A 25108-nucleotide genomic window follows, 5' to 3' on the forward strand; every position below is an offset into this window, starting at 1 on the left:
TTGACGTGTAACCCTTTGTACAGATTAGGTGAAGTAAAGCTCCTCAGTCCTCTTGGCTTGTGAAAACCCTCTCTTTTCTTGGAGTGGTCCTCAACACAGTGGTGATGAGGTTGCATGTGCTAGTACATATCTTCCATTCCTAAGGGATAAAATTAGAGTGATGATTCATGTAGCTACATGGCCAAACCCTTTCCTGCCATGCCCGCAGCTCCTTTTCAGAGTTTCTTTTAGCACAGGCCACCATGCCTTGCATGTGACCCTGATTGAAACAGATATAGATGTCTAACTATAAAGCATTTATCATAGTCTGCTCAGTGGCTTTGAGGTGTGCTGGCTCCAGAATTCTGCAAGGCCCTGTACTGCATAGAGACTGGCCAAGTCAAGCAGACCTTTTCTTGTTAGAAGTTTGAACTTTACTCCTAGTTCAAGGGAGACTCCAATCCTGTAATTCCTAGTCTTTTTTAACAGGACAAATAAAAAGACATTCTGAATAGCAAGCTTCAAAATATATGAAGCAAAGATGCACAGACAAGGAGAAAAAGAAAAATCCACAATCATATCTAGGGATTTTAACAGTCTTTCTCACTAATTGATAGAAGAAGAAAAAGTGACAAAATAGAAGATATGAACAACACTATCAGCCAACTTGATATAATTGACATTTGTAGAACACTGCCCTCAGCAACTGTAGAATACATGTTCTTTTCAGGTGCACATGCAGTGTTCACTAAGATAGACCAATATACTGAGCCATAAAATAAGTCTCTAATTTGAAATAATGGAAAGAGTATCACATTCTTTGGCAATAAGTAGTAAATTAGAAATCAGTAATAAGATAGAAAATCCTCAAATATTTGGGAGTTAAATAGCATGTTTTTATTTTTCCATGGTTCAAAGGTAAAATCTCAAGGAATATTAGAAAATATTTGAAGCTAATAATAATAAAAACATACTGAATGCAGCTAGAGGTTTGGGGCAAATTTTTAATATTAACTGTTTATTTTAGGAAAGAAGAAAGGTTTAAGCCGTGAAACTAAGAATTTTAGACATACTTTTTTCTGGGAAGAGCCAGATAGGAAATATTTTAGGCTTTGGAGGCCATGTAAATCTGTTTTATATAATTTATATATACTTTTCCCCCCAGCTATTTAAAAATACAAAAACCATTCTTAGCTGGAGAGCAGTAAACAGACTATGGGCCTGATTTGGTCTGTGGACTATATTTTACTGAACCCTGATCTATGCTTCCATCTTAAGCTTCTAAAAGAACAAATTAAACATAAAGCAAGTAGAAGGAAGGAGATAAAGGTAACAGTCAATTAAATAATAAATGGACAAAGAATTGAGAAAGTCACTGAAGCCAAAATGGTTCTTTGAAAAGATCAATAAAATTGATACATCTTCAGCCAGACTAATTAAGGAAAAAAAGAAAGAAAGAAAAAAACACAGAAATTACCAAAATGAGGAATGAAGAGTTGACATTTCTACAGACATTAAGATGAAAGAATATTATGTATAATTTAATGCTAACAAATTTGACAACCTAGAAGAAATAAATTCCTTGAAGGACACAAACTACCAAATATCAAAGGTCACTGAGTAACCTGAATAACCCTATATCTACCAAAGAAATTGAATTTATACTTAAAAAACAAGAAAAATTTATGTCTAGATGGACTCACTGTTGAGTTCTAACAAACAGTTCAGGAAAAAATGGTAACAATTCTATGCTGACTTTTCCTGGAAATTGAAGAGGAAAGCATATGCCCCAACAGCCACTCTAAGAAAAAGAACTACACACCAGTGTCCCTCATGAATGCAGACAAAATATTAGGAAATAGAATTCAGGGATATATACAAAGTGTAATACATCATGACTGAGTATAGGGCTTATTTTGGGAATGCAAAATTGGCTTAATAATAAAAAAGTCAATATAATTCAAGGCTAAAAGAGAAAAGTTGTGTGATTATCTCAATATTTGCAGAAAAAGCATATGACAGAAATATCCATTTATGATTGGGGGAAAAAAAAGAAACCAACCAAACTCCAAAAACTGGAATATAAATATGCTTCCTGAACCTGATAAAGGGAATTTGTGAAAAACCCATATCTAACAAATGAGATTGGTAGTAAGGCAAAGATGTCTGCTCTTACCACTTTTTTTTTTTTTAATTTTTTTTTTCAACGTTTATTTATTTTTGGGACAGAGAGAGACAGAGCATGAACGGGGGAGGGGCAGAGAGAGAGGGAGACACAGAATCGGAAACAGGCTCCAGGCTCCGAGCCATCAGCCCAGAGCCTGACGCGGGGCTCGAACTCATGGACCGCGGGACCGCGAGATCGTGACCTGGCTGAAGTCGGACGCTTAACCGACTGCGCCACCCAGGCGCCCCTCTTACCACTTTTATTAAACATTTTACTGGCGGTCCTACTCAGTGTAGTAAGGCAAGGAAACGAAATAAAAGACACACTGACTGGAAAGGAAGAAATACAGACATTATTCTCAAACAGCATGGATTGTGTTTGTAGAAAATCCTAAAGAATCTACATCAAAAAACTAAAGTTAATAAGTGAGTTTACCTGGGTTGTAGGCTACATGAACAATATGAAAAAAAATCGTTGTATATACTAGCAACAATTTGAAAATGGAAAAATCAATTGCAATCCATCAAATAACATGAAATGTGTAGGGATGAATTTATGTGCAAGACATGTACATTTGAAATATAAAACATTACTAAGATAAGTAAGTAGAGAGATATACTGTTGGGAGACAGTTTTCCATTGCTCTTTGCATTCCTGCACCTCTGCAACTGAGGCAGCAACTGCCCTTTTAAATGATCATTTCTAGGATGTTTGTATAGCAAACAGCCTTGAATGGTAGAAATAGTGACTCGTGCTGTAGCCAAGGGCAGATTTGCTTATTGTGCAGTATAATAAAGATAATATATCTTCTTGTGGACAAAAGGGCAGGTGTGCTTCAGCCCATTACAAATGAATCAGATTCTCTGAGCTCAGGGTTCTTAGTTGTGATACAAACATGATTCTCTCATGTTCCTACTATACTGTAGTAAGTCCTGTGTCTCTACCTAGGACTACTGTGTGGTCTGCCAGTATCTGTGAAATGGTAACAGGAAACTTAGTTAGCTTACAAAGAGGGTCTGAAATCTCAGATTGCTCACAGGTCTTGGCAGTTTGGGCCATGACAATGGAGTGCTGGCAGAGACATAGCTTTATGAAAGAGGAAGGATGAGAGCCATGTCGACTAGGTTAGGGGATATGAAAAGATTCTGGCATCTAGTAGTGAATGCTGTCACCCAAGTAGTGGGCAAGGGTGGCAGGGGCAGGGGAAGTATTCCAGTGTTCTGTCTCTTAATGGATAGTTAGGGTCTGAACGGAGAGCCCAAATGGTGCTTTGATTGTTGTACACTCAACTCCATAGCCCCAGCTGAAAGGCAGTGTGGCTGTAGTCACTGAGTTAAGGATCCCGAAAGCTGAGATATTGGTGTCAGAGGATATAGAATTTTGGGTGAATTAGAAGTTTGTTTAGTTGAGTTGGAACTGTGGGTACTTGAAACTGAAAGTAAATTCATTGCCAAACCATATCTCCTTCTGTGACTTGAACTTCTCCCTCCTCCTACACCTTGACTTCAGATGCTTTAAGGAGAGGGATGAATAGAGATTGGGCAAAGATCTCCCTGTCCTTAAGCGGGGACCAAAGGCCATACCCACATGTCTAAATATACTGGTGGAGATTCAGAGCAGGGAGTCAAAACTTCATGGCTCTGTTGGATACTGGCACCCAGGTCATCATCCTGCCTTATTCTGTGGGGAATAGAGTGTGCAGATGCAACTGATGGGGCTTGGGCACTGTTTGCAGTAGGTGAGGGAAGCTAATGTGACATGATGGGTTGGGCCCTTTGTTGTTATGTACTATTGTGACTCCCATTGCTAAAGACATAATTGGTGTTGATGTTTTTACATGTCTACTTTAAGTTCCCATAAATATCTGAGGGGATTCTCCTGATCAGAAAGAGCTGCATGTAGAGAAATGTTAGTACTTTGAAGTCTCAAAATGCTAGTCATTCCTTTGAGCTACAAGTTATTGTGACTGATGATTTTATAGTATATATAAAGAGCTTATCCAACTCAATAAGAAGACAAAAAAAGCGGGGCGCCTGGGTGGCTCAGTCGGTTGAGCGGCCGACTTCGGCTCAGGTCACGACCTCGGCTCAGGTCACAACCTCGTGGCCCGTGAGTTCGAGCCCCATGTCGGGCTCTTTGCTGACAGCTCAGAGCCTGGAGCCTGTTTCAGATTCTGTGTCTCCCTCTCTCTCTGACCCTCCCCTGTTCATGCTCTGTCTCTCCCTGTCTCAAAAATAAATAAAACGTTAAAAAAAATTAAAAAAAAAAAAAAGACAAAAAAAGCCAGTATATTTTTTTAAAGGCAAAAGATTTTAACAGGCACTTTTCAAAAGAAGATGCACAAGGGGCACCTGGGTGGCTCAGTCAGTTAAGCATCCGACTTCAGCTCAGGTCGCGATCTCACGGTCTGTGGGTTCGAGCCCCACGTCGGGCTCTGGGCTGATGGCTCAGAGCCTGGAGCCTGCTTCCGATTCTGTGTCTCCTTCTCTCTCTGCCCCTCCCCCATTCATGCTCTGTCTCTCTCTGTCTCAAAAATAAATAAAAACGTTAAAAAAAAATTAAAAAAAAAACAAAAGAAGATGCACAATACACTGCATATATAAAAAGATGCTCATTGTTATTAGTCATTTGGGCATTGCAAATGAAAACCACAATGAGATATCACTTCACACCCATTAGAATGGCTAAAATTAAAAAGACTGATAATACCAGTTGTTAGCGAGGATGTGGAGCTGCTGGAACTCTTGCACATTGCTGGTGGGTGTATACAGTGGTACAGCCAAGTTGGGAAATAGTTTGGCAGTTTCATGGAAAGTTAAAAATAAATTTACCTTATGACCCAGCAAGTCTACTTCTTTGTCTTTATTCAAAAAATATGAAAATATATATCCATAACAAACTAGCAGTGTTATTTATAAGAATCCCAAACTGGAAACACTACAGATGTCCATTCACATGTGAATGGATAAACAAATTGTGGTAGATTCATATGATAGAATATTACTCAACAAAAAAAAGGAACAGAACTTGTAGTAAGCGAAGGAATGAAGATAAATTTCAGTCCTATTGCATGGTTCCTTTATGTCACAAGTACACAATGTATGATTCCATTTATGTGAAATCCTAGAATGGGCAAAAGTCAAAACTAATCTATAGAGATAGAGTAGTGGTTGTGTAGGTTGGGATGTTTGGGGTAGGGGATTGACTGTAAAGGAGTAGACTTGTTTTTTTCTTCATTTAAAAAATTGGGGCGCCTGGGTGGCGCAGTCGGTTAAGCGTCCGACTTCATCCAGGTCACGATCTCGCGGTCCGTGAGTTCGAGCCCCACGTCGGGCTCTGGGCTGATGGCTCAGAGCCTGGAGCCTGCTTCCGATTCTGTGTCTCCCTCTCTCTCTGCCCCTCCCCCATTCATGCTCTGTCTCTCTCTGTCCCAAAAATGAATAAACGTTGGAAAAAAAAAATTTTTTAAAATAAAAAAAATAAAAAATAACAGTGGTAAAAGTTTAAGGCAATGTAATTTTGTGATTAAAATTATGAACTTTGGTATCATAAAACATATCCTGAGTTTGAGTCTGGGCTCTATCATTTACTAGTTATGTGACCTGGGACGGATTTTATAATCTAAGTTTTTTCATCTGTAATATGGGAGTGGTAATGATACTGTCTCAGTATGGTTGTGAGGATAAATTGTGCTATCATTGGCAAACACTCAATAATGATTAATTTTGGCCCTATTAGTATCTGTCAGTGCTAATTATAATTCGTTGCTCATGTCTGTTAATCTCAGAATGGGTATTGTATTTTTGTATTTTAAAAAATGGGAGAAAGAATGCTGATTAGGTTTCTGTGGATCTTTAATGTTGTATGGGCAAGCAACGTTACTATTTAGTCAGTCATGATCATGATGTAATGTTTAGATAAGGGTACTGACTTCTTTATTGGAAGTTCTACATAACCTTTGGCTAAAAGCATCACAATTCCGGGGTGCCTGGGTGACTCGGTTGAGTGTCCGACTTTAGTTCAGGTCATTATCTTATGGTTCATGAGTTCAAGCCCCACATCGGGCTGACGGGCTCACTGCTGTCAGCGCAGAGCCCGCTTTAGATCTCTGTCCCCTTTTCTCTCTGCCCTTCTGCGCGCATCTGTCTCTCAAAAATAAACATTAAAAAACATTAAAAGTAATAAATAAAAGCATCATAGTTCTGATTTGTTCGTAATCTGCTTTATTATTATTACCACTTTTTTTGTAATGAGACTGGTTTTTACGCCTTTTAAATGCTTTCTTTTTTGACATTTTAAATGGCCAAGGAGGATTTGAGAATCTTTTTTCCAAATAAAGTTGTTTTTGGTATGAAGTTAATTGATCAGACTTGAGCCAAATAAGTCATTTAATCTGCACTTGCTGAGATGGATTACTCTGGAACTCCTTTAACATTATTTTGAGTATTTAATGGATTTTTATAGATGGCAAACTACCCTCATTTTAGGACCTAGCTCCCTAGAGATTTGAAGATATTTTCCAATATTTGTTTACATTTTAATCTTTCTTTGTGTGAATCAGCAGTTTTCAAGTTTGTCAGTAGTTTCAAGTTTGTCGCTCAATTATACATCAGTAATAAATAATGATTTTGTCACTTGCATTTTTTTAAATAATTTTTTTTCTTAAATCTGTTTTGAAAACTAGTAATTTATTCATTTTCAACTTTATTGCAGCGCCTGATCAACTTTCTAGCTGGAGAACGATCATGGAGGTGGTGCCAGCTGAGGTGAATAGTTTGCTTCCAGAGGAGATAATGGACACTGGTATAACTTTAGTGGATGATGATAGTATTGAGGCTGTTATTGTTTCATCCCCAATTCCCATGGAGACAGAACTGGAAGAAATTGTCAACATAAATTCTACTGGTGACTCTACAGCCACGCCCATTTCCACGGAACCAATCACAGTGTACAGTAACCACACTAACCAAGTTGCAGTGAATACCACAATTACTAAAGCAGATTCTAATACCACAGTGAAACCAGCTTTTCCAAGTGGCCTTCAAAAACTTGGTGCTCAGACTCCTGTGACTATATCAGCCAATCAGATTATTTTAAACAAAGTATCACAGACATCAGATCTTAAACTTGGCAATCAGACCCTTAAACCAGATGGACAGAAGTTAATTTTAACAACTTTGGGCAAGTCTGGTTCACCAATTGTTTTAGCACTACCCCATAGCCAACTACCCCAGGCTCAGAAAGTTACAACTCAGGCCCAGTCAGGAGATGCTAAGTTACCACCGCAGCAAATTAAAGTAGTTACCATTGGAGGGAGGCCAGAGGTGAAACCTGTCATTGGTGTCTCAGCATTGACCCCAGGAAGTCAACTGATTAATACAACAACTCAGCCCTCTGTGTTACAGACCCAACAGTTAAAAACAGTACAGGTAAAAAAAAAAAAAAAAAAAAAAAAAAAAAAAGAAGGGGGCTTATTAATTCAATTGCATGTTAAAAATTAAATTGATTCTTAGTTGTGTTTGTAGGGTAATTAAATGCATAGTTGTTATTGAATTCTTTTGAATGTTGCTTTTAGTAATTTTGTGGGGTTTTTTTTGTAAAATTTGATATGTCTAATGCTTTGAAAATGTTTGCTAGAGGACTTAGAGCAAACTTAATTTTTGTTAAATTTCTAATTTAGTGTATTTATAGCTTTTTCCTCATTTTTAAATGCATTTTATTCTCAGTAGTAGTTTGATTGCACGTATGCTCTGCTGGTATAAAGATACCAGAGTTGCTGCTAGGCTGTCAAAAAATCATTCAGACATAATTTTTTTCAGTTAACAGATGGCCAAAGTCTAGGAAAACTTGCTGCTCTGAGAAACCCTTGGAGCCAGCAATAGTACATACTAGCCAGCGTGTGCCGCCTCTTTGCAGTTTACTGTCCATTGCCATCACTCGTGTTTACAGTGTGGAAGAGGCAGTGTCACATGATGGAAGGTAACATATTGGCTTTAGAATTGGACCAGCTGGATTTGAGTGACCTCTGTGCTACCCTATCACCTGTGGAACTTTGGATCGGTTACTTCTCTGAGTTTTTTGCTTTAGCTGGAAGATGGCTATTTGATCATGATGAAATACATAGTAAAAGATAGTACTGATGTAGTTCTCAAAACTTCAAGGATCCTTCATAATGGTTCCTATTGTTAGTATGAACAGGATCCTAAGATAGAAGGTTAACAGAGCATACATTCAATGGTTCCCAGTTTTTTATGCTCAAATAGGCCTTTTGAGGTCACCACTGCTCTTAAAATAAAATGATCCACTTAATATCAGGAAACACAAATGCATTCCCTGTTTGAAAGGTTCATCTTGCAGAAAAAAGGAGGTGTGAGTTAGAGAACTCATGCAGGTATATAAAGCAGTAGGAAGATTTGAGGAACTATCCACACTCTGCTGATATTAGAAATAATGTTTTGGTTATTATGTTGGCAAAATAACTAGAAGCTTATTTTTATTGGGTTTTTTATTTAAGCACTTTGTATGATTTCTCAAACCTTGTAATTTACCCATGTTCCTCCTGCCACTATTAAATATTTAGTGCCCTTTTCTTTCTTGTTCATTATCATCTGTCACTTATCTCTGACTTCCTTTTACTTCTTTTGATGAGAATCTCTTGAATGAGATATACTAATACCATCAAGCATCTTGTTGTCAAGTATCTTGTCTTTTTAAAATCAGTTTTGAAACTTGTTTTTATTAGATTACCAGAGTTTATCTGGCTTTGGAGATGTGGATCATAACCACATTCACAATAAACTGATAATGAAAATCAGAATGTCATTTTTTTTTCATTTATTAGAGCAATGTATGCATGCTGTTTCATGACCAGTTTACTTGTATCTACAAGGTTTCTATTACAGTCCCCTAAGTACTTACAGTGAAAGCATTTATTGTTAATTTTATAAAACCTGATTCTGTTTATTAAAAAAAGAACTTCTATTTTAAAAAAATAACAAAAACAGAAGAAAACCCAATTAGAATATTGTTCCACTTGTCCAGTTATTTTTAGGCAAATCAGATCTTTCCAATTCAAAAGTAAAAAGCTACAAAGCTCTAAAGCCTAGAAAAAAAAAAACAACAAATAAGAAGCTACACATCTATGTTTCCTCTTTAGGCACCAGAATATGTGGTTTAGTATTACACGGTGTATATGATTCTCTGGTTTTTTTCCTAGACAATCCTCAGCGTTGTCTTAAGTTTAATCAGAGTATTGAAACTGTTAGGGTATGGACAGCAGGTAAGGGTGGAAGAAGGAGACCCATCTTGAAAAATGAAGGAAAGAGGTGACAGTTGAGGCCAGAGGCAGTAACAAAGAGGTATAGTTACACTTAATTACAGATATATAAACACTTTCCCATGTTTCTTGTGCGTAGTGTGTAAGAGTAATTAATAACTAAGAGTTTGGAACAATATAGCTCCTTATTAGTTGCTGAGTCTATATAATACAATGCCAATTATTACCTGCATGTATTATTTGATTATATATTGGGCTATATTTGTAAATTTCCTTTTTTGATTCATTTTTGTCTTTGTTGATTAGATAAATTTATTAAAAGTGATACTTTATGTTTTGTTTTACTTAATAATTTTGTTCTAGAGTAGTTTAGAATTTATAATACAAATTATTATAGTTCCTTGAAGGAACTATAAACTGTTATTTTCAACAATGAGCCACTAAAGAAATGTAGCCACAGGGGCAAATTGGAATTATTCATTTGAATAATTAATGTGCCTTTGGTTGTATTGTTTACATTTTTTCCTGATTGGTAAGTATTCATATAGTCATATGATTGTGAAAATCAGTTAAAAATGGAGAAATACTCTAAGCTCCAAAAGAATGTTTATTATAAGACATGGGTTTCTAAGAACATCAATACTTTTATCTTTAGAGATTATTAATAAGTCAATAGATGACATATTCTGACTTATTTTAGAATTTAGGCCTGTAAATACATTTGGGAAATATATCCCCTTTATGTCTCCCAAATTGCATCAATGGTTATACATTTATTTGGATATATCAGTTTTGCAAGCTGGGTATTTTTTTTTTTTTTAATTTTTAATGTTTATTTATTTTTGAGAGAGAGAGAGACAGAACGTGAGCAGGGGAGGGGCAGAGGGAGACACACACACAATCCGAAGCAGGCTCCATGCTCCTAGCTGAGCTGTCAGCACAGAGCCCGATGCAGGGCTTGAACTCATGAACTGTGAGATCATGACCTGAGCCGAAGTCAGATGCTTAACCAATTGAGCCACCAGGCGCCCCCAAGCCGGGTATTTTTTTATACAGTAATGGATCTCCTTGTTTTGTTTTTTTAAAAAATGATTTGTATTTCATTTATATATTTTTTTGTCAGTAACATGTTCTGAGTGTAAGAAAGTAATATATTCTAAGTATAAGGTAATGTATTATTTAGTTTATAATTTGAGCACAACGCTGATATTTTTCTAGGTCTGTGATCCATTGCAGCTTCTGGTATGCTTATGTTATTCAAATTGGTCGTGTTTATTCATTTAAAATTTTTTGGTAATGTTTTTTTTTTTATTTTTGAGACAGAGAGAGACAGAGCATGAACGGGGGAGGGTCAGAGAGAGAGGGAGACACAGAATCTGAAACAGGCTCCAGGCTCTGAGCCGTCAGCACAGAGCCTGATGCGGGGCTCGAACTCACGGACCGTGAGATCATGCCCTGAGCCGAAGTCGGATGCTTAACCGACTGAGCCACCCAGGTGCCCCTCATGTTTATTCATTTTAAGTCTTTATTTCCAATAATAGCAATTTCAGGGCCTTAGTTTTCATATCTGACAAAATATTTAATGTCTCCCATATCACAACTAAATTTCTGCTTTTAACTTTTAGAAGAAGCTATATCTTTGCATACATTGATAATTTCAATATTAAAACATTGATAACTCTACCCTCTTTGACTTGTGGAGAATTTTAGTTCAGGTGAACAGGATGCCAATATAATTTAAGATCAGGAATGAATAAATATAGACCCTACCTTCAAAGAATTGATAGTCTAATAAACAGTATTTTAGCAAATGGTATTTCTAGAGGCTTTGTCTTCAGAATAGTCTGTTTTGCCAAACTTGTCTCTTTGTATCCTAGGATATTAACTTACTCAGTTGTTTGTTTATCTACCCTAATATATAGATCTAAAGCTGAGGATCTAATCATAACCTGTCTTTAATGTGTATTCATATTTTGCTTCCAGGGGCCAATGTAATTGCATTTATAGGTGGCTTCATCATTTGCACTATGCTTTCTTAACTGACTCTATCTTTTTATTACTGAATAATTTGTTATTTTGAGAAAATATTGCTGTCATGTTTTATTATTGTTTATTATTAAGTAAGCATTATTAAGCATTAAAATTATTTTTAAATACTCTTTTGGTTTTCATCATATGCATATTATCCTACAGACTAAAGTAAGGATTTACAATAAAATGTAAAGGTATTGCTATATATTGGCTTAAGGATGGGATCATATTAGTATTTTGATGAATGGCTGCATTTTAGATATTTTTAACATTAATATTTAGATATATTCTGTTAAATGAGCCGGTTTCATATGTACTTCTGTATATCAATCTTCTGTTTAATTTTGACTGAATAGGTGTTTTACAGAAACAAATGGCCTTCATAGTTATTTATATATTTCAGATTGCTAAGAAGCCTCGAACACCAACCTCTGGTCCAGTAATCACGAAGCTGATCTTTGCAAAACCAATTAATAGTAAAGCAGTTACAGGACAGACAACTCAAGTATCACCACCAGTCATTGCAGGTTATATTTCTTTATAGTTTATTAAGCTATATATTTACCTTCCTTTTAGGTTTAAGAAAGGCTGTTCTGCCATCTTGAAATGTTTTAGTGCAACAAGTAGAGTTATTATTACAAACCAAACTAGTTAATAAGAAATGTTATTTCTTACACTTATTTAAATGTGTGCTCTGAGCAAATGCCTTATCTCAAAATCAGTCCATTACTTTAGTCTCCTTAGTTTTTGGTAGAATTTTACCATGAAAGTAGCAAAGTCTTAACCTTCAGTAATACTAGCTAACATTCATCTAGTGTTTACCACATGCCTCGCACTATTCTTAGCCCTTTACATGTAGTCACTTATATAGCCCTTGGGCAATCCTGGAAGGTAGGTACTAATAACAGCCCCATTTTACCAGTGTAGAAATGGAGGCACTCAGCCAGTAAATGGCCGAACTGGGATTTGAACCCAGGCAGTTTGTGTCTAGAGCACACGTAGCTAAGTTTAATAGATTTAAATTAATACACGTGAGAGTATACTATTTCATGGTTTCTGTTTGTTTTTGGTTTCAAAATGCTTTATATGCAGTTTTCTATGAACAGAAAATGGTCACAATGATAGCAATTACTTATGTGATAACAAAATTTTAGCTATATTTACCAGCAAATTTTTCAGTGTGGCCGAATGCTTTTTATTATATACTTTAATAATTTGTCATCACCAATTACTGTAACACCTCAAATCTTGACTTTGAGTATTTCGTTTTCTTTATTAGTTTATCTGCCATTGTATTCCCAATCTGGCAGTTCTTTGACTTTGAGATCTCTGATCTGTTAATCATTCTTTTTCAAGAATCACTCACTTCCTGTCCTCAGATTCTTGCTTAGTCAATATGGAGTCCAAGACCCATAATTATCACTTCGTTGCAACACCATTGATATTCCTTTCCCTTTCTCCTTCTATAATGGCTTAAGTCCAGCACTCTTCTTACTCTGCCTGGCAAGCAGTGTGATCTTTCTAGAGACATACAGCCATGGTGACTGGTCTTTAATTCAGAGCTGTACTAACATGAACGTTTTCACCACTTAGGAGCTCATTTCTAATTTCCATTGTGTTTTAAGGGCTTATGGAAGTACCTCTGGATGGTAAACTTTGACTAGATACTTTCAAATGCTAATTACCCATTCCTAGAATGTGTATTCTTGAGGAAGGTACTTACTTTAAATGTTAACTAACCGTGAGGGGTAGGTGGGAGAGGATATATATGAAAACCACTGTCCACCATTTTTGATAAATTTATAGACAGTGTAACAACAGGCAACTCTGAAGTCAGTGGCAGTGATCTGTCATTTTCCTGAAGCTTTGCATTGTGTTTAGGGAGGCTTCTCGTTTTAGCAAGTGAGAGGAGGCATGGAAAGATTGTAGTTTGAGGGCAGTATTGTTGGGTGAATGTATTTTTCTCTTTTGGCCCTCAGCAGAGATTTGTGATGTTATAGGAGGCTGCTGTCTTGAGGGCTGTCATGGGGACAAGTATGGCCCCAGAGGGAAGATTGGAAAGCGTTTGGATTTGGATCTGGTTCCAGAAGTGGGCTTCAGTTGGCTGAAAGTAAGGAAGGCTTTGGATGTATCGATGAAAAAGGGACCCCAACATTCCCCTGGGAAGTTTTTGGGAGTTTTTGGTGGAGGGGGTTAACCAAGAGGAATTACTCAGTGCAGTGTTTTTTACTATTTCTGAGCTTGAGAGAGTCCCTTACATTTTTTAATTGTGTGGGAAAATTATACGCTAAACAATTGTGTTTGTACATGTGCCTGAGTGAACATTTGGTCAATGCCAAGATTTCACCTTTGACGTTTGACTATAATGATATCATTGCTGGGTCTTTGGGTCATCTATATAATGTGTTTGCACATTAATCATAGTTTCACCTTTTAATTACGGGCAGACTTCTTGGCCCTACCAAAAGGCATAGATAGACTTCTATTAAATTTCATTAGAATCATTGGCATTAAGTTCAGTTTGGAGAGAGAATTTCCACTGTCAACTAGTTCCATTATATAGCTTTTTAAATTCTTAGGAACTAAATTTTAAAACACTGAAGTACCTCTCCTGTTGAATTCTCTTATCACAAGGAGGTTCTGTAATCTTTATATTGTAGCTATTGACTTTTCAAAGTACATTTAGATTGTTTTTTAACGACTTTTGGGCTTCTCATTGAAGATGGAAATCTTTTTCTGTCTTACAGTCAAGATAAACTTAAGTTTGTGTGTAAGTGATTTTTTTAAAAATGCAGATCTGATCTTGTCACACCCTTGCTTCAGATTTTCTTGGCCATATTCATTTCTTATCAGTTTCTTGGCTTCAGTCTGTCAGATTTGAATTTAGATGCCAGTGCTTTTTTAACATTAAAGGCATTTATGATCGAATACATACCTTTTTCATTTTCACCTAATTTAACTTATTTTAAGAAATTACCAAATAGACCATGTTCTCTCGGGATTTAGGATCTTGGCATTCCTTTTTACTTACGATGCTTTGTTTGCCATACTCTTCCCCTGATCATCTCCTATGTATTCCCTTAGAACTTAATTATACCTACCAAATTCTTAACTTTAATTAGACTTATATTACATTTCATACTGGTTTTTAATATTTCCGTTAGTCACACTGTGTTATAATACTTGGTTTTCTTGTCTGTTTCCCCTACTACATTTATAATTTTTCTTAGTGATAATTTTTTGGCTTTGTTTTGTTTGTCATGTAATTTTTAAAAATTAATTTATATTGGGGCACTGGGGAGGCTCAGTTGGTTGAGCCTCTCTCTGTCTCTTTCTCTCTCAACAAAACAAAACTCTCTTAAAAATTAATTTATATTTAAAAAATTTTGATAACAATACATACATAAATTGTGGCATAACATACATAACATTTTAATCATTTTTTTTTTTTTAATTTTTTTTTTCAACGTTTATTTATTTTTGGGACAGAGAGAGACAGAGCATGAACAGGGGAGGGTCAGAGAGAGAGGGAGACACAGAATCGGGAACAGGCTCCAGGCTCTGAGCCATCAGCCCAGAGCCCGACGCGGGGCTCGAACTCACGGACCGCGAGATCGTGACCTGGCTGAAGTCGGACGCTTAACCGACTGCGCCACCCAGGTGCCCCAACATTTTAATCATTTTTAAGTGGACTATTCAGTGGCATTAAGTATATTTACACTGCTGTACCACCGTCACCACCATCCATCTTCAGAACTTCTTTCATTTTGCAAAACAGAATCTCTACATTATTAAACAATAACTCCCCATTCTTCCCTCCCTCCCAACTCCTAACAGAAACTTTTTGTCTCTTATCAATTTGACTACTCTACATATCTCATATAAGTGGAATCACACAGTATGTGTCCTTTCGTAATTGGCTTATTGCACTCAGCACAATGTCCTCCTAGTTCATCTGTGTTGTAGCACGTAAGAATTTTTTTTTAGGCTGAATAATATTCCATTGTGTGTATGTGCCACATTAACGATAGTTCTTTTACCTTGTTTATCTCTCTTTCCAGACTTGGCACAGTTTCTGGCACATAGATGTGGTTCAGTGAATATGTATTTTGAATGAATATGTATATCATGGAAGCAATGTGGTGGTGTGGAAGGAGCTATTGGGAAACTTGGGTTTTAGTCATAGCTCTTGTATAGATTTTGTCTGTGATCTTGGGTAAATAATTATCGATTCCTCTTCTATAAAATGTTGATTCCACACACTTCAGAAGGCTTTGGAGACAGTTTAATGAGATACAGAGGTCCTTGTTATCAGAGCTCCCGAGGTACAAGGTTTCTACAGTGGAGCAAGCTTTATCAATGTGAAAATATTCACTAATAAATTAATCTCTTAAGAATTAGTCCTTGCTTAGATAAGCCAGCTCCCTGCCTGTCCCCCATCCCCTATCTTTTGGAGTATGTTTCTTGATTCTTGGAGAACAACTGACAGTGGAGTGTAAATACCTTGCAAATTGATTTCAAGGGGAGGTTGTAGAATTTGCATACTTGTTGAATCTGTCTGTGGAGCTAAGGATAAATAGGGATTTGGAGATTAGATAATCAGGAGGGATGCTATCTGGATGAAAAACAAGCAAGCCCCTCAAAAAGAATAACTTGAGGGGCGCCTGGGTGGCTCAGTCAGTTAAGCATCCGACTTCGGCTCAGGTCATGATCTCATGGTTCATGAGCTCAACACCACCACCCCCCCCCCCCCCCCCAGGCTCCACACTGTGTCTCCCTCCCTCTCTCTCTGTCTGCACCTCGTGGGATTCTCTCTCTCCCTCTCAGTCTGCCCTCACTCACTCATGCTCTCTCTCAAAAAAAAATTTTTTTTAAGAGTAACTTGAATTTTAACAAGTATAGAGGGTTCTTGGGAAAATTGATGAAATCCTGAAATATTTTGGCCTGGCAGAGATGACATTCAGTATGATCAAGTTGTGCCCATTCAAACTGCATCTGTCATTGTGCTGTACACTAATTTTCAGAAGAATCCTCTTTCCCCTAGACTTAACAGTTCATCCTAAGAGTTACTGTAGTTTTAATTATAAACTCGAGTTTTGTTAAATATAAGCAAAAAAAAAAAAAAAAGGAAAAAGAAAAGAAAACTGAAAGATTTACTCTTAGTTTTCTTATTTGTAGTGAAATTTTTGTCCCTGTCTTAAATGAATTCACTTTAAGTGGCCTTTTCTGGATCAGCTATTTTCAGGAATTGAGGATTTTCTGCATTAACTTTTTCTGACACTTTTTTCTGAATTTATGTAATGCCAAACAAATAAGAAGTTATAGTAATAACCATAAGTGGTGAGCATTTTATAAAACTGTGTCTTTATTGGTCATTTCTTTTCTTTTTTTTTGAATGTTTGTTTATTTTGAGGGGGGTTGGGGGAAGAGCAGAGATAGAGAATCTCAAGCAGGCTCTTCACTGTTAGTGCAGAGCCGAATGTGGGGATTCATCCCATGAACCACGAAACTGAGTCAGATGCTTGACCGACTGAGCCACCCAGGTGCTCCGATAATTTATTTTCTTAATATAATCATTTTTTGGGCTTCAGGTTTATCCCACAGATAACTAGTTTTAGAAACTAGAACAGGCAATCATTTTACTTCAGGCAGGTTTAGCACTTTAGGGTGGTCTAAAAATATTTGATGCAGATTCATTTAGTTTATATAGAATTGACTTACTTAGTTATGTTATTCAGGTTAAAAAAAATCAACTCTCAGCTGAAATTTGTTAATGACTATTTCAATGAAATTAAATGTACGTGTGTACTACAAATAAATTGAAAATATTTTAAACATTCATAAATGTCAGATCAACTTGATTTTATTTTATTTTTTTTTTTAAATTTTTTTTTTCAACATTTATTTATTTTTGGGACAGAGAGAGACAGAGCATGAACAGGAGAGGGGCAGAGAGAGAGGGAGACACAGAATCAGAAACAGGCTCCAGGCTCTGAGCCATCAGCCCAGAGCCTGACGCGGGGCTCGAACTCACGGACCGTGAGATCGTGACCTGGCTGAAGTCGGACGCTTAACCGACTGCGCCACCCAGGCGCCCCAGATCAACTTGATTTTAAAAAAGAAACTGTATACTGTGTCAGAAAAAAATAATCCGGAAGCTCTTAAGTGCTAGTTTTTTATTTTTGTCTAAAGAGAAAGTCCTTTCTTTTTTCTCTTTCTCTCCCCTCTCTCCCTCTCTCTTTCATCTCCAGATATATTTATAAGTTAAATCATAGCATCTAAGAAGGAGTTTTAGAGATAATGTAGTTATCTACCTTTTCTCTTCTTTGGGTGCTTGAATTCCCTTTTCAGCCAGTGAATTTGATTATACAGCGTCTGCTTGGAATGCCTTCAGTGACTAAAAACTCACTTGTGGTGAAACAGTCTTTTCAAGTGGAAATTTTTGTTAGAAGTTCTTTCCTAGTGCTGAACTGAAACTTCTGTTTCTGTGCATTTGTGCTATGCATCTGATGTGATAGAGAGTGGCTCTAATCCTTCAACTTGACAGCCTAGAGATGAGTCGGGATAATCTTGGCTTTCCTGCCATAATAAAAATCTCTAAATCTCAGAAGTTTAAAAAAATTTTTTCACTTTTTATTCATACTTGATAAGATCACATATCCATTGTGGATTAGAAAGGGGGCTCTTCTTACAGTCTCACAAGGACTCAAGCTGACAGAGGAACCGACATCTCAGATGTGGCAGAGGAAAAGTAGAGCTTTGGAAGGTCTTGCATTGGCAGAAATGTTCTGGCCCAGAAATGCAATACCTCTACTCATAGTTCATCGGTTAGAACTTGTCATGTGACCCTAACCTAATCACCAGGAATGGGGTGGGGGCGGGGGGTGCAGGGAGTACACAGTTCTACCATGTGCCCAGAATGGGAGAGAACCAGAATACTTGGTGACTAGCACTAATGACTGTCACACAGTCTTTCAAGAATTTGGAGATGTGTCATGTCTTTGTATTCCTTTCTTGACTAGGATAAAAATTCCTAGTATTTCAATTCATTGTGAGATGATTCCCAATTTCCTAACCCATCCAGACACCCTACAGTTTTCTGTGTTTTTCCTGAAGGGTAGTGTCCAGAAGGGTTCACAGTATTCCTGTATTCCTGTTGGAATCTGTCCGAGAAGAACTTTTTGTTTTCCTTTTGGCAGTCTAAAATCAGATAGTATTAAATCAGATAGTCTTCAGGTTAGTCCAATGTCTGTTTTATAGATGTGGGTTGAAATTGTATCCTGAATGATTTAAGTTCAGAGTAAAACAGCTGTAGTATAGTACAGAGATTAAGTTTTGAGACTTGGATTCAAGGCCTGACTTTCAGGAACTGTGTTACACAGGGCATGTTGCACAGTTGTCCTGAGCCTATTTTCTGATAAATATAACTTAACAGGATTGATGAGAACAGTGAGAAGTGTTTTCATGGACTTTACATAAAGTGGTATTAAGATACTAAGTGTTACTAAGAAGCATTGTTTTGTTTCCTTCTGACTAGTTTCACCTTAGTTCATTAGGGCCTCACTTGAGTGTTTAAGTTCCTACCTGGATACATATGAAATAGTGAACATACAGACTACAGTCTTTGTGGGTGTAGATCATCATCACATACATTTTATATCATTATTGAAAAAAGTCAAACTGATGTGCTGCCTCTCATTTGCAGGTAGGGTTCTTTCACAGTCTACTCCCGGGACTCCATCAAAGACCATAACAATATCTGAAAGTGGTGTTATTGGATCAACTTTAAATTCTACAACACAGACACCAAATAAAATAGCCATCTCACCTTTGAAATCGCCAAATAAGGTAAAAAAAAAAAATTAGCCACAAATGCTCAAGTGTTGTGGTTAATGCCTTTATGTTCTTACTAGTCACTTTAGATACTTCAATTTTAACATATTCCCAAACAAGTAATAGGCTTTCATCGAATACTAGATTAATTTAGTAATCAAGAAAAAAGAACTTATTCTAAACACATAGTAACTTAGTAATCTTTTTGCATGCTAAGATAATTTCCATGGCCCATATCAATGCGGGTACAACAAAAATCTTTTGAATGAGGTACATAATGTGTATAGTTCTCAAGTTAATATTTGTGCAAAATTATTATCTTTGGGAAGTCACATATGTAGTGACTATATGAATATAAAATGTTGAATGTAACTTTATTGTTATTTTGATAAAATACTCTGTTTTCTGCTTAAACTGTCCTGGGTTTTGTGGAGACCTGAGTTTTTGCTGGGTAACAGATTACCCAGAGTACTAGAAATTGCCATCAAATGCTGGTCACCAGATTCTCAGAGTTTTTAGATTTAAGTATAGTTCATTCAAAGCATTTGAAAGCTTTTCATGATCTGTTTTTATTTTAAGGTAGCTAAGTACTTGTCATTTTACTCTTAGTTCACTTCCTAAAACACGCAGATGTCATTATACCAGCATAACATTTTGAAAAGGTATATTTTAAGGACATTTCAGGTGTAAAGCTAACCATCATTATTCTGTGAGATGTCACCTTTGTGATTCTGGAAACTTACTGCCCTTTTTATGGCCTTTTTCATTATTTACTACTATTCATAAATAGAACAAACATTAAATATTTGTTTCACATTTTTTAGAAGTATAGCTGTTGGTTTCTGTTATAATGAGACTTGAATATAATATATAAATATGATGTCTCTTTCACTTTATTAATAATGGGATTCTACCTGCATGATAATAGAAAATAATTATTTACTTAAATGGAATGAATGCAGTAGATATTTGAGTGCTTACTATGTGCTATGCCTAGTGATAGGCACTGGGGATAAAAGCATGAATAAGACACGTTTTTCACTTCAAGCAGTTCAACAGGGAAGTTAGACGTAAACATTAAGAATTGCCCTACAGAATCAAGACAGTTACAGGTGGGTTGATGAGCTCAGCTGTGTGTTGGGGACACTGTATACAAAGGCTGTTCTTGAAAGATCTTAACCTTAAAGGTGGTTTGGGTCTTAGCTGTGGGTGAGCAGTGGAGGTAATACTTGCTTTGAGGTAATTTCTCGATTGAGGTAATACTTTACACAAAAGGGGAAAAGTGTGGCCCTTTGAGGGAACTATATTGCTCTGGTAGTGTGAGTCGTGAGGGTATGAAGGTTAGAGAGAAGGTTTTATTATCTGCAGGGGAGTTTGCATTTTATTGTTCTAAAAGACTTTCTGTGGCTTCCCATTGCTTCTAGAGCAGTGGTTTCCTTGTCTGTATATTGGGATCACCTGGGAATACCTGGTTTGTATTCCTAGAGACTGTTTTAATTGGTCTAGAGTTTGGCCTGGTATCAGGATTTTTTTTTTTTTTTTAATTTTTTTTTTTTCAAACGTTTTTTATTTATTTTTGGGACAGAGAGAGACAGAGCATGAACGGGGGAGGGGCAGAGAGGGAGACACAGAATCGGAAACAGGCTCCAGGCTCTGAGCCATCAGCCCAGAGCCCGACGCGGGGCTCGAACTCACAGACCGCGAGATCGCGACCTGGCTGAAGTCGGACGCTTAACCGACTGCGCCACCCAGGCGCCCCTGGTATCAGGATTTTTAAAAGCTCTCTAAGTGATTCTAATGGGTACCCTAGATTGAAAACCACTACTCAAGGTTAATATGAGATTTGCATGGTTTTTTTTTTAAATTTTTTTAGAGAGGGAGAGAGAGAGCAGCACACAAGTGAGGGAGAGGGGCAGAGGGAGAGAAAGAGAAAGAGAAAGAATCTCAAGCAGGCTCCATGCTTAGCACAGAGCCTGACTCAGGGCTCAATCCTGTGATTGAGATGATCAAGAGTCAGACACTGAACCAACTGAACCAGCCAGATGCTCTAAGATTTGCATTTTTAAAAAGATGATTCTTGTGGCATTATGAAAGACAGTCTGGAAGAGAGACCAATTAGGTTAGTGATTCTCAACCATGTATGAACTTTTGAAACACCCTGGAGACCCCTTGAAAAAACTTATGGCTGGGTCCTACCTGACTCCATAAATGAGGATCCCCATAAATGGAGCCGAGGTATTAGTTTGAATTTAGTTTTAATATTTTAAGATTCATAAGTATGGGCCAGGGTAGAAAATCACTAAGTTAGATTATTCCAGTATTTTAGGTTTGAGCTAGACTAGTAGCTAAGGGGCTTGGGAAGAAGAGATGTGTTAAAAGAGGTTTAAGACATAATATTGGATGTCAGGGTCTTAGGGAGGGGGAGAATCTAGGATGACTCCTAGGTTCCTGACTTGATTAACAGAGTAGATGGTGGCACTGTGGACTGGTAAGTCTGGTATATGGGCTATATCTGATTTGCATACAGATAGGAACTAGCTTTATTTTTCTCTCATCCTTGACTTTAGCTATGCCATCTTGGATCTTCCTTCCCTACATCTTGACAAGAGGTTATTTTTAACTATAAGAACAAGCCTTATTTTGGTGATTAAATTCACAAGTATGAAAAGTCTAGTCAAAGACTTAAATCTAGTTTGAAAGCTTCTCCCCCTGAACTCAGACCCAATCATGACTCAGGGACCATATAGTCAAGAAAGGGAGTGTGCTCTGTTTCCTTCACTTTTCTACCTCCTCGCCGTTTTTGCTTTTGGCTTCTGATTGGAAGGAAGATTAGAAGAGAAAGGACAAAGACTTCTGTGACCAGGACTGTTGTAATGTAGCTGCCAGTGTAGCAGGTGTCCAAGTGTGGACATTTACAGTTGTGCATTTAGGAAAGTTTTGAAGATCCCCATGGATATGTCCCCATTGCCCACTTCTTTGTTGAGAGTGTGGTACACACTCAGGCTATCTTTGGCAGTTTTCTCCTGGCTGTCTCTTACCTCCTGTAGTCTGCCCTACGACCTGGTACTGCAGTGTACCAGGCACGTGTAGCACAGTGTAGCAGAGGCACGTGTCTTTGGCCCATTAAGATGCTTTAGCCCTTCTGCAGCATCTGTTTGGCTAATGGGGAACCTATTGAAGAACCCACTGGTAGAAGTACAGCTTGACTAACTACTGTCCTCCTTTTCCTTGCTCTACAATTTTGACAGTTCCATCTAGCCTCTTGCATTCAGAATTCTCTAGGCTGGGACCAGTTTCTGTGTTCACATATGTCCTAAACTCCTGCAGGTATGTGTCAGGTTCTCCCAAGAAATCTCTTCCTGCATCCATTTCTGGTGGCTAGACCAAGATAAGCATTCTTATCACTACCAAAAAGTTTATTATAGTGTGTTGCTAGCCAAAATTGAGATGTCAGGTTTTTCCTTCTTCTAGTTATTACTTAGTCCATCCCAGAGGTTTTCTTGGAGAACCCCTGCCTTTGTTCTTATGGAGGTATAGTCTTCTCTACATTTGTAAATTCACTTTTTTTTTTTTTTTTAATTTTTGAGAGAGAGAGACTGAGTGCAGACGGTTGAGGGGCAGAGAGAGAGAGGGAGACACAGAATTTGAAGCAGGCTCTAGGCTCCAAGTGTCAGCACAGAGCTTGACACAGGGCTTGAACTTATGAACTGTGAGATAATGGCCTGAGTTGAAGTCGGATGCTTAACCATCTGAGCCACCCAGGTGCCCCTACTTCTATTTCTAATCTGTTTGGTTTCATTTCCTCTTCTTTTCTTTTTGTTTTTTCAATTTCATTTATTTATTTGTTTTTAAATTTACATCCAAGTTAGTTAGCGTATAGGTGCAACAGTGATTTCAAGAGTAGATTCCTTAATGCCCCTTACCCATTTAGCCCACCCCCCCCCACAGTAACCCTCTCTTTGTTCTCCATATTTAAGAGTCTCTTCTGTTTTGTCTCCCTCCCTGTTTTTATATTATTTTTGCATCCCTTCCCTTCTGTTCATGTTTTGTATCTTAAAGTTCTGATATAAGCGAAGTCATATGATATTTGTCTTTCGCTGACTAATTTCACTTAGCATAATACCCTCCAGTTCCATCCATGTAGTTGCAAACGGCAAGATTTTATTCTTTTTGATTGCCGAGTAGTAGTCCATTGTATATATATATATATATACCGCATCTTTTTTATCCATTCATCCATCGATGGACATTTGGGTTCTTTCCATACTTCAGCTATTGTTGATAGTGCTGCTATAAACATTGGGGTGCATGTGCCCCTTTGAAACAGCATACCTGTATCCCTTGGATACCTACTAGTGCAGTTGCTAGCTTGTAGGGTAGTTCTATTTTTTAGTTTTGTGAGGAACCTCCATACTGTTTTCCAGAGTGGCTGCATTCCCGCCAGCAGTGCAAAAGAGATCCTCTTTCTCTGCATCCTCGCCAACATCTGTTGTTGCCTGAGTTGTTAATGTTAGCCATTCTGACAGGTGTAAAGTGGTATCTCATTGTGGTTTTGATTTGTATTTCTTTTTTTTTTTTTTAACATTTATTTATTTTTGAGACAGAGACAGATCATGAATGGGGAAGGGTCAGAGAGAGAGAGGGAGACACAGAATCTGAAACAGGCTTCAGGCTTCGAGCTGTCAGCACAGAGCCTGACGCGGGGCTTGAACTCCCAGACCCTGAGATCATGACCTAAGCCGAAGTTGGACACTTAACCGACTGAGCCACCCAGGTGCCCCTGATTTGTATTTCTCTGATGATGAGTAATGTTGAGCATTTTTTCATGTGTCGGTTGGCCATCTGGATGTCTGCTTTGGAGAAGTGTCTGTTCATGTCTTTGGCCCATTTCTTCACTGGATTGTTTTTTGGGTGTTGAGTGTGGTAAGTTCTTTGTAGATTTTGGATACTAACCCTTTATCTGATATGTCATTTGCAAATAACTTCTCCCATTCTGTCGGTTGCCTTTTAGTTTTGCTGATTATTTCCTTCACTGTGCAGAAGCTTTTTGTTTTGATGAGGTCCCAGTGGTTCATTTTTGCTTTTGTTTCCCTTGCCTCTGGAGATGTGTTGAGTAAGAAGTAGCTGAGGCCAAGGTCAAAGAGGTATTTGCTTGCTTTCTCCTAGAGGATTTTGATGGCTTCCTGCCTTACATTTAGGTCTTTCATCCATTTTGAGTTTATTTTTGTGTATGGTGTAAGAAAGAGGTCCAGGTTCATTTTTCTGCATGTCGCTATGCAGCTTTCCCATAGCTGGTCCAGCTGAAAGGTCCAGCTTTCCCAGCACCATTTGAAGAGACAGTCTTTATTCCATTGGATATTCTTTCCTGCTCTGTCAAGGATTAGTTGGCCATACGTTTGTGGGTCCATTTCTGGGTTCTCTGTTCTGTTCCATTGATCTGAGTGTCTCTTCTTGTGCTGGTACCATACTGTCTTGATTACAGCTTTATAATACAGCTTGAAGTCTGTTTGGTTTCATTTTCAACAGGCAGGAGATGGATGATAGTGATACTATCTCTCAGTAAGTCTGCCATGGATGCCTTTGTCTTCCTTTTTAGAGTGTGAGGATTTATCATTTGTAGTTCTTAGCCTTGACCTCACTTCACCCAAATTTTGAGATAATAGAAAAAATTCCATTATCCTCTTAAACTAGAAAGGAAATATAGAGAGAATAATTGGTTTGGGCAAAGAGATGTTGTTTAGTTCTTGCAGATGTTTGTCATTGAAGTACTCATTGATATCTAAAGTAAAATGTCCTTTAGGAAGCTGAATATAGGCAGTGAC

The 25108-nt window shown here is 37.5% G+C and overlaps 1 protein-coding gene across 8 annotated transcripts in view; it reads left to right on the forward strand.

Moving 5' to 3' along the window:
- The window catches only part of LIN54 (lin-54 DREAM MuvB core complex component), a 74498-nt gene that overhangs the window by 7617 nt on the left and 41773 nt on the right, over window positions 1-25108 (forward strand). For 3 of the 8 annotated variants that reach the window (XM_086704700.1, XM_086704701.1, XM_025921328.2), the window contains exons 2-4: window positions 6860-7575; window positions 11857-11980; window positions 19159-19301. In XM_086704700.1, the coding sequence (XP_086560826.1) occupies window positions 6892-7575; window positions 11857-11980; window positions 19159-19301 (951 nt within the window). In that variant the 5' untranslated portion in view covers window positions 6860-6891. Of the gene's footprint in view, window positions 1-6859; window positions 7576-11856; window positions 11981-13432; window positions 13553-18188; window positions 18205-19158; window positions 19302-25108 lie in introns of all 8 variants that reach the window. The other 5 variants (XM_086704705.1, XM_086704706.1, XM_086704704.1 and 2 more) reach the window with 3 other exon arrangements.

The sequence above is a fragment of the Puma concolor genome, chromosome B1 (genome assembly GCF_028749965.1).
Source record: "Puma concolor isolate L17-30 chromosome B1, mPumCon1.1.hap2, whole genome shotgun sequence".
Lineage (NCBI taxonomy): Eukaryota > Metazoa > Chordata > Mammalia > Carnivora > Felidae > Puma > Puma concolor.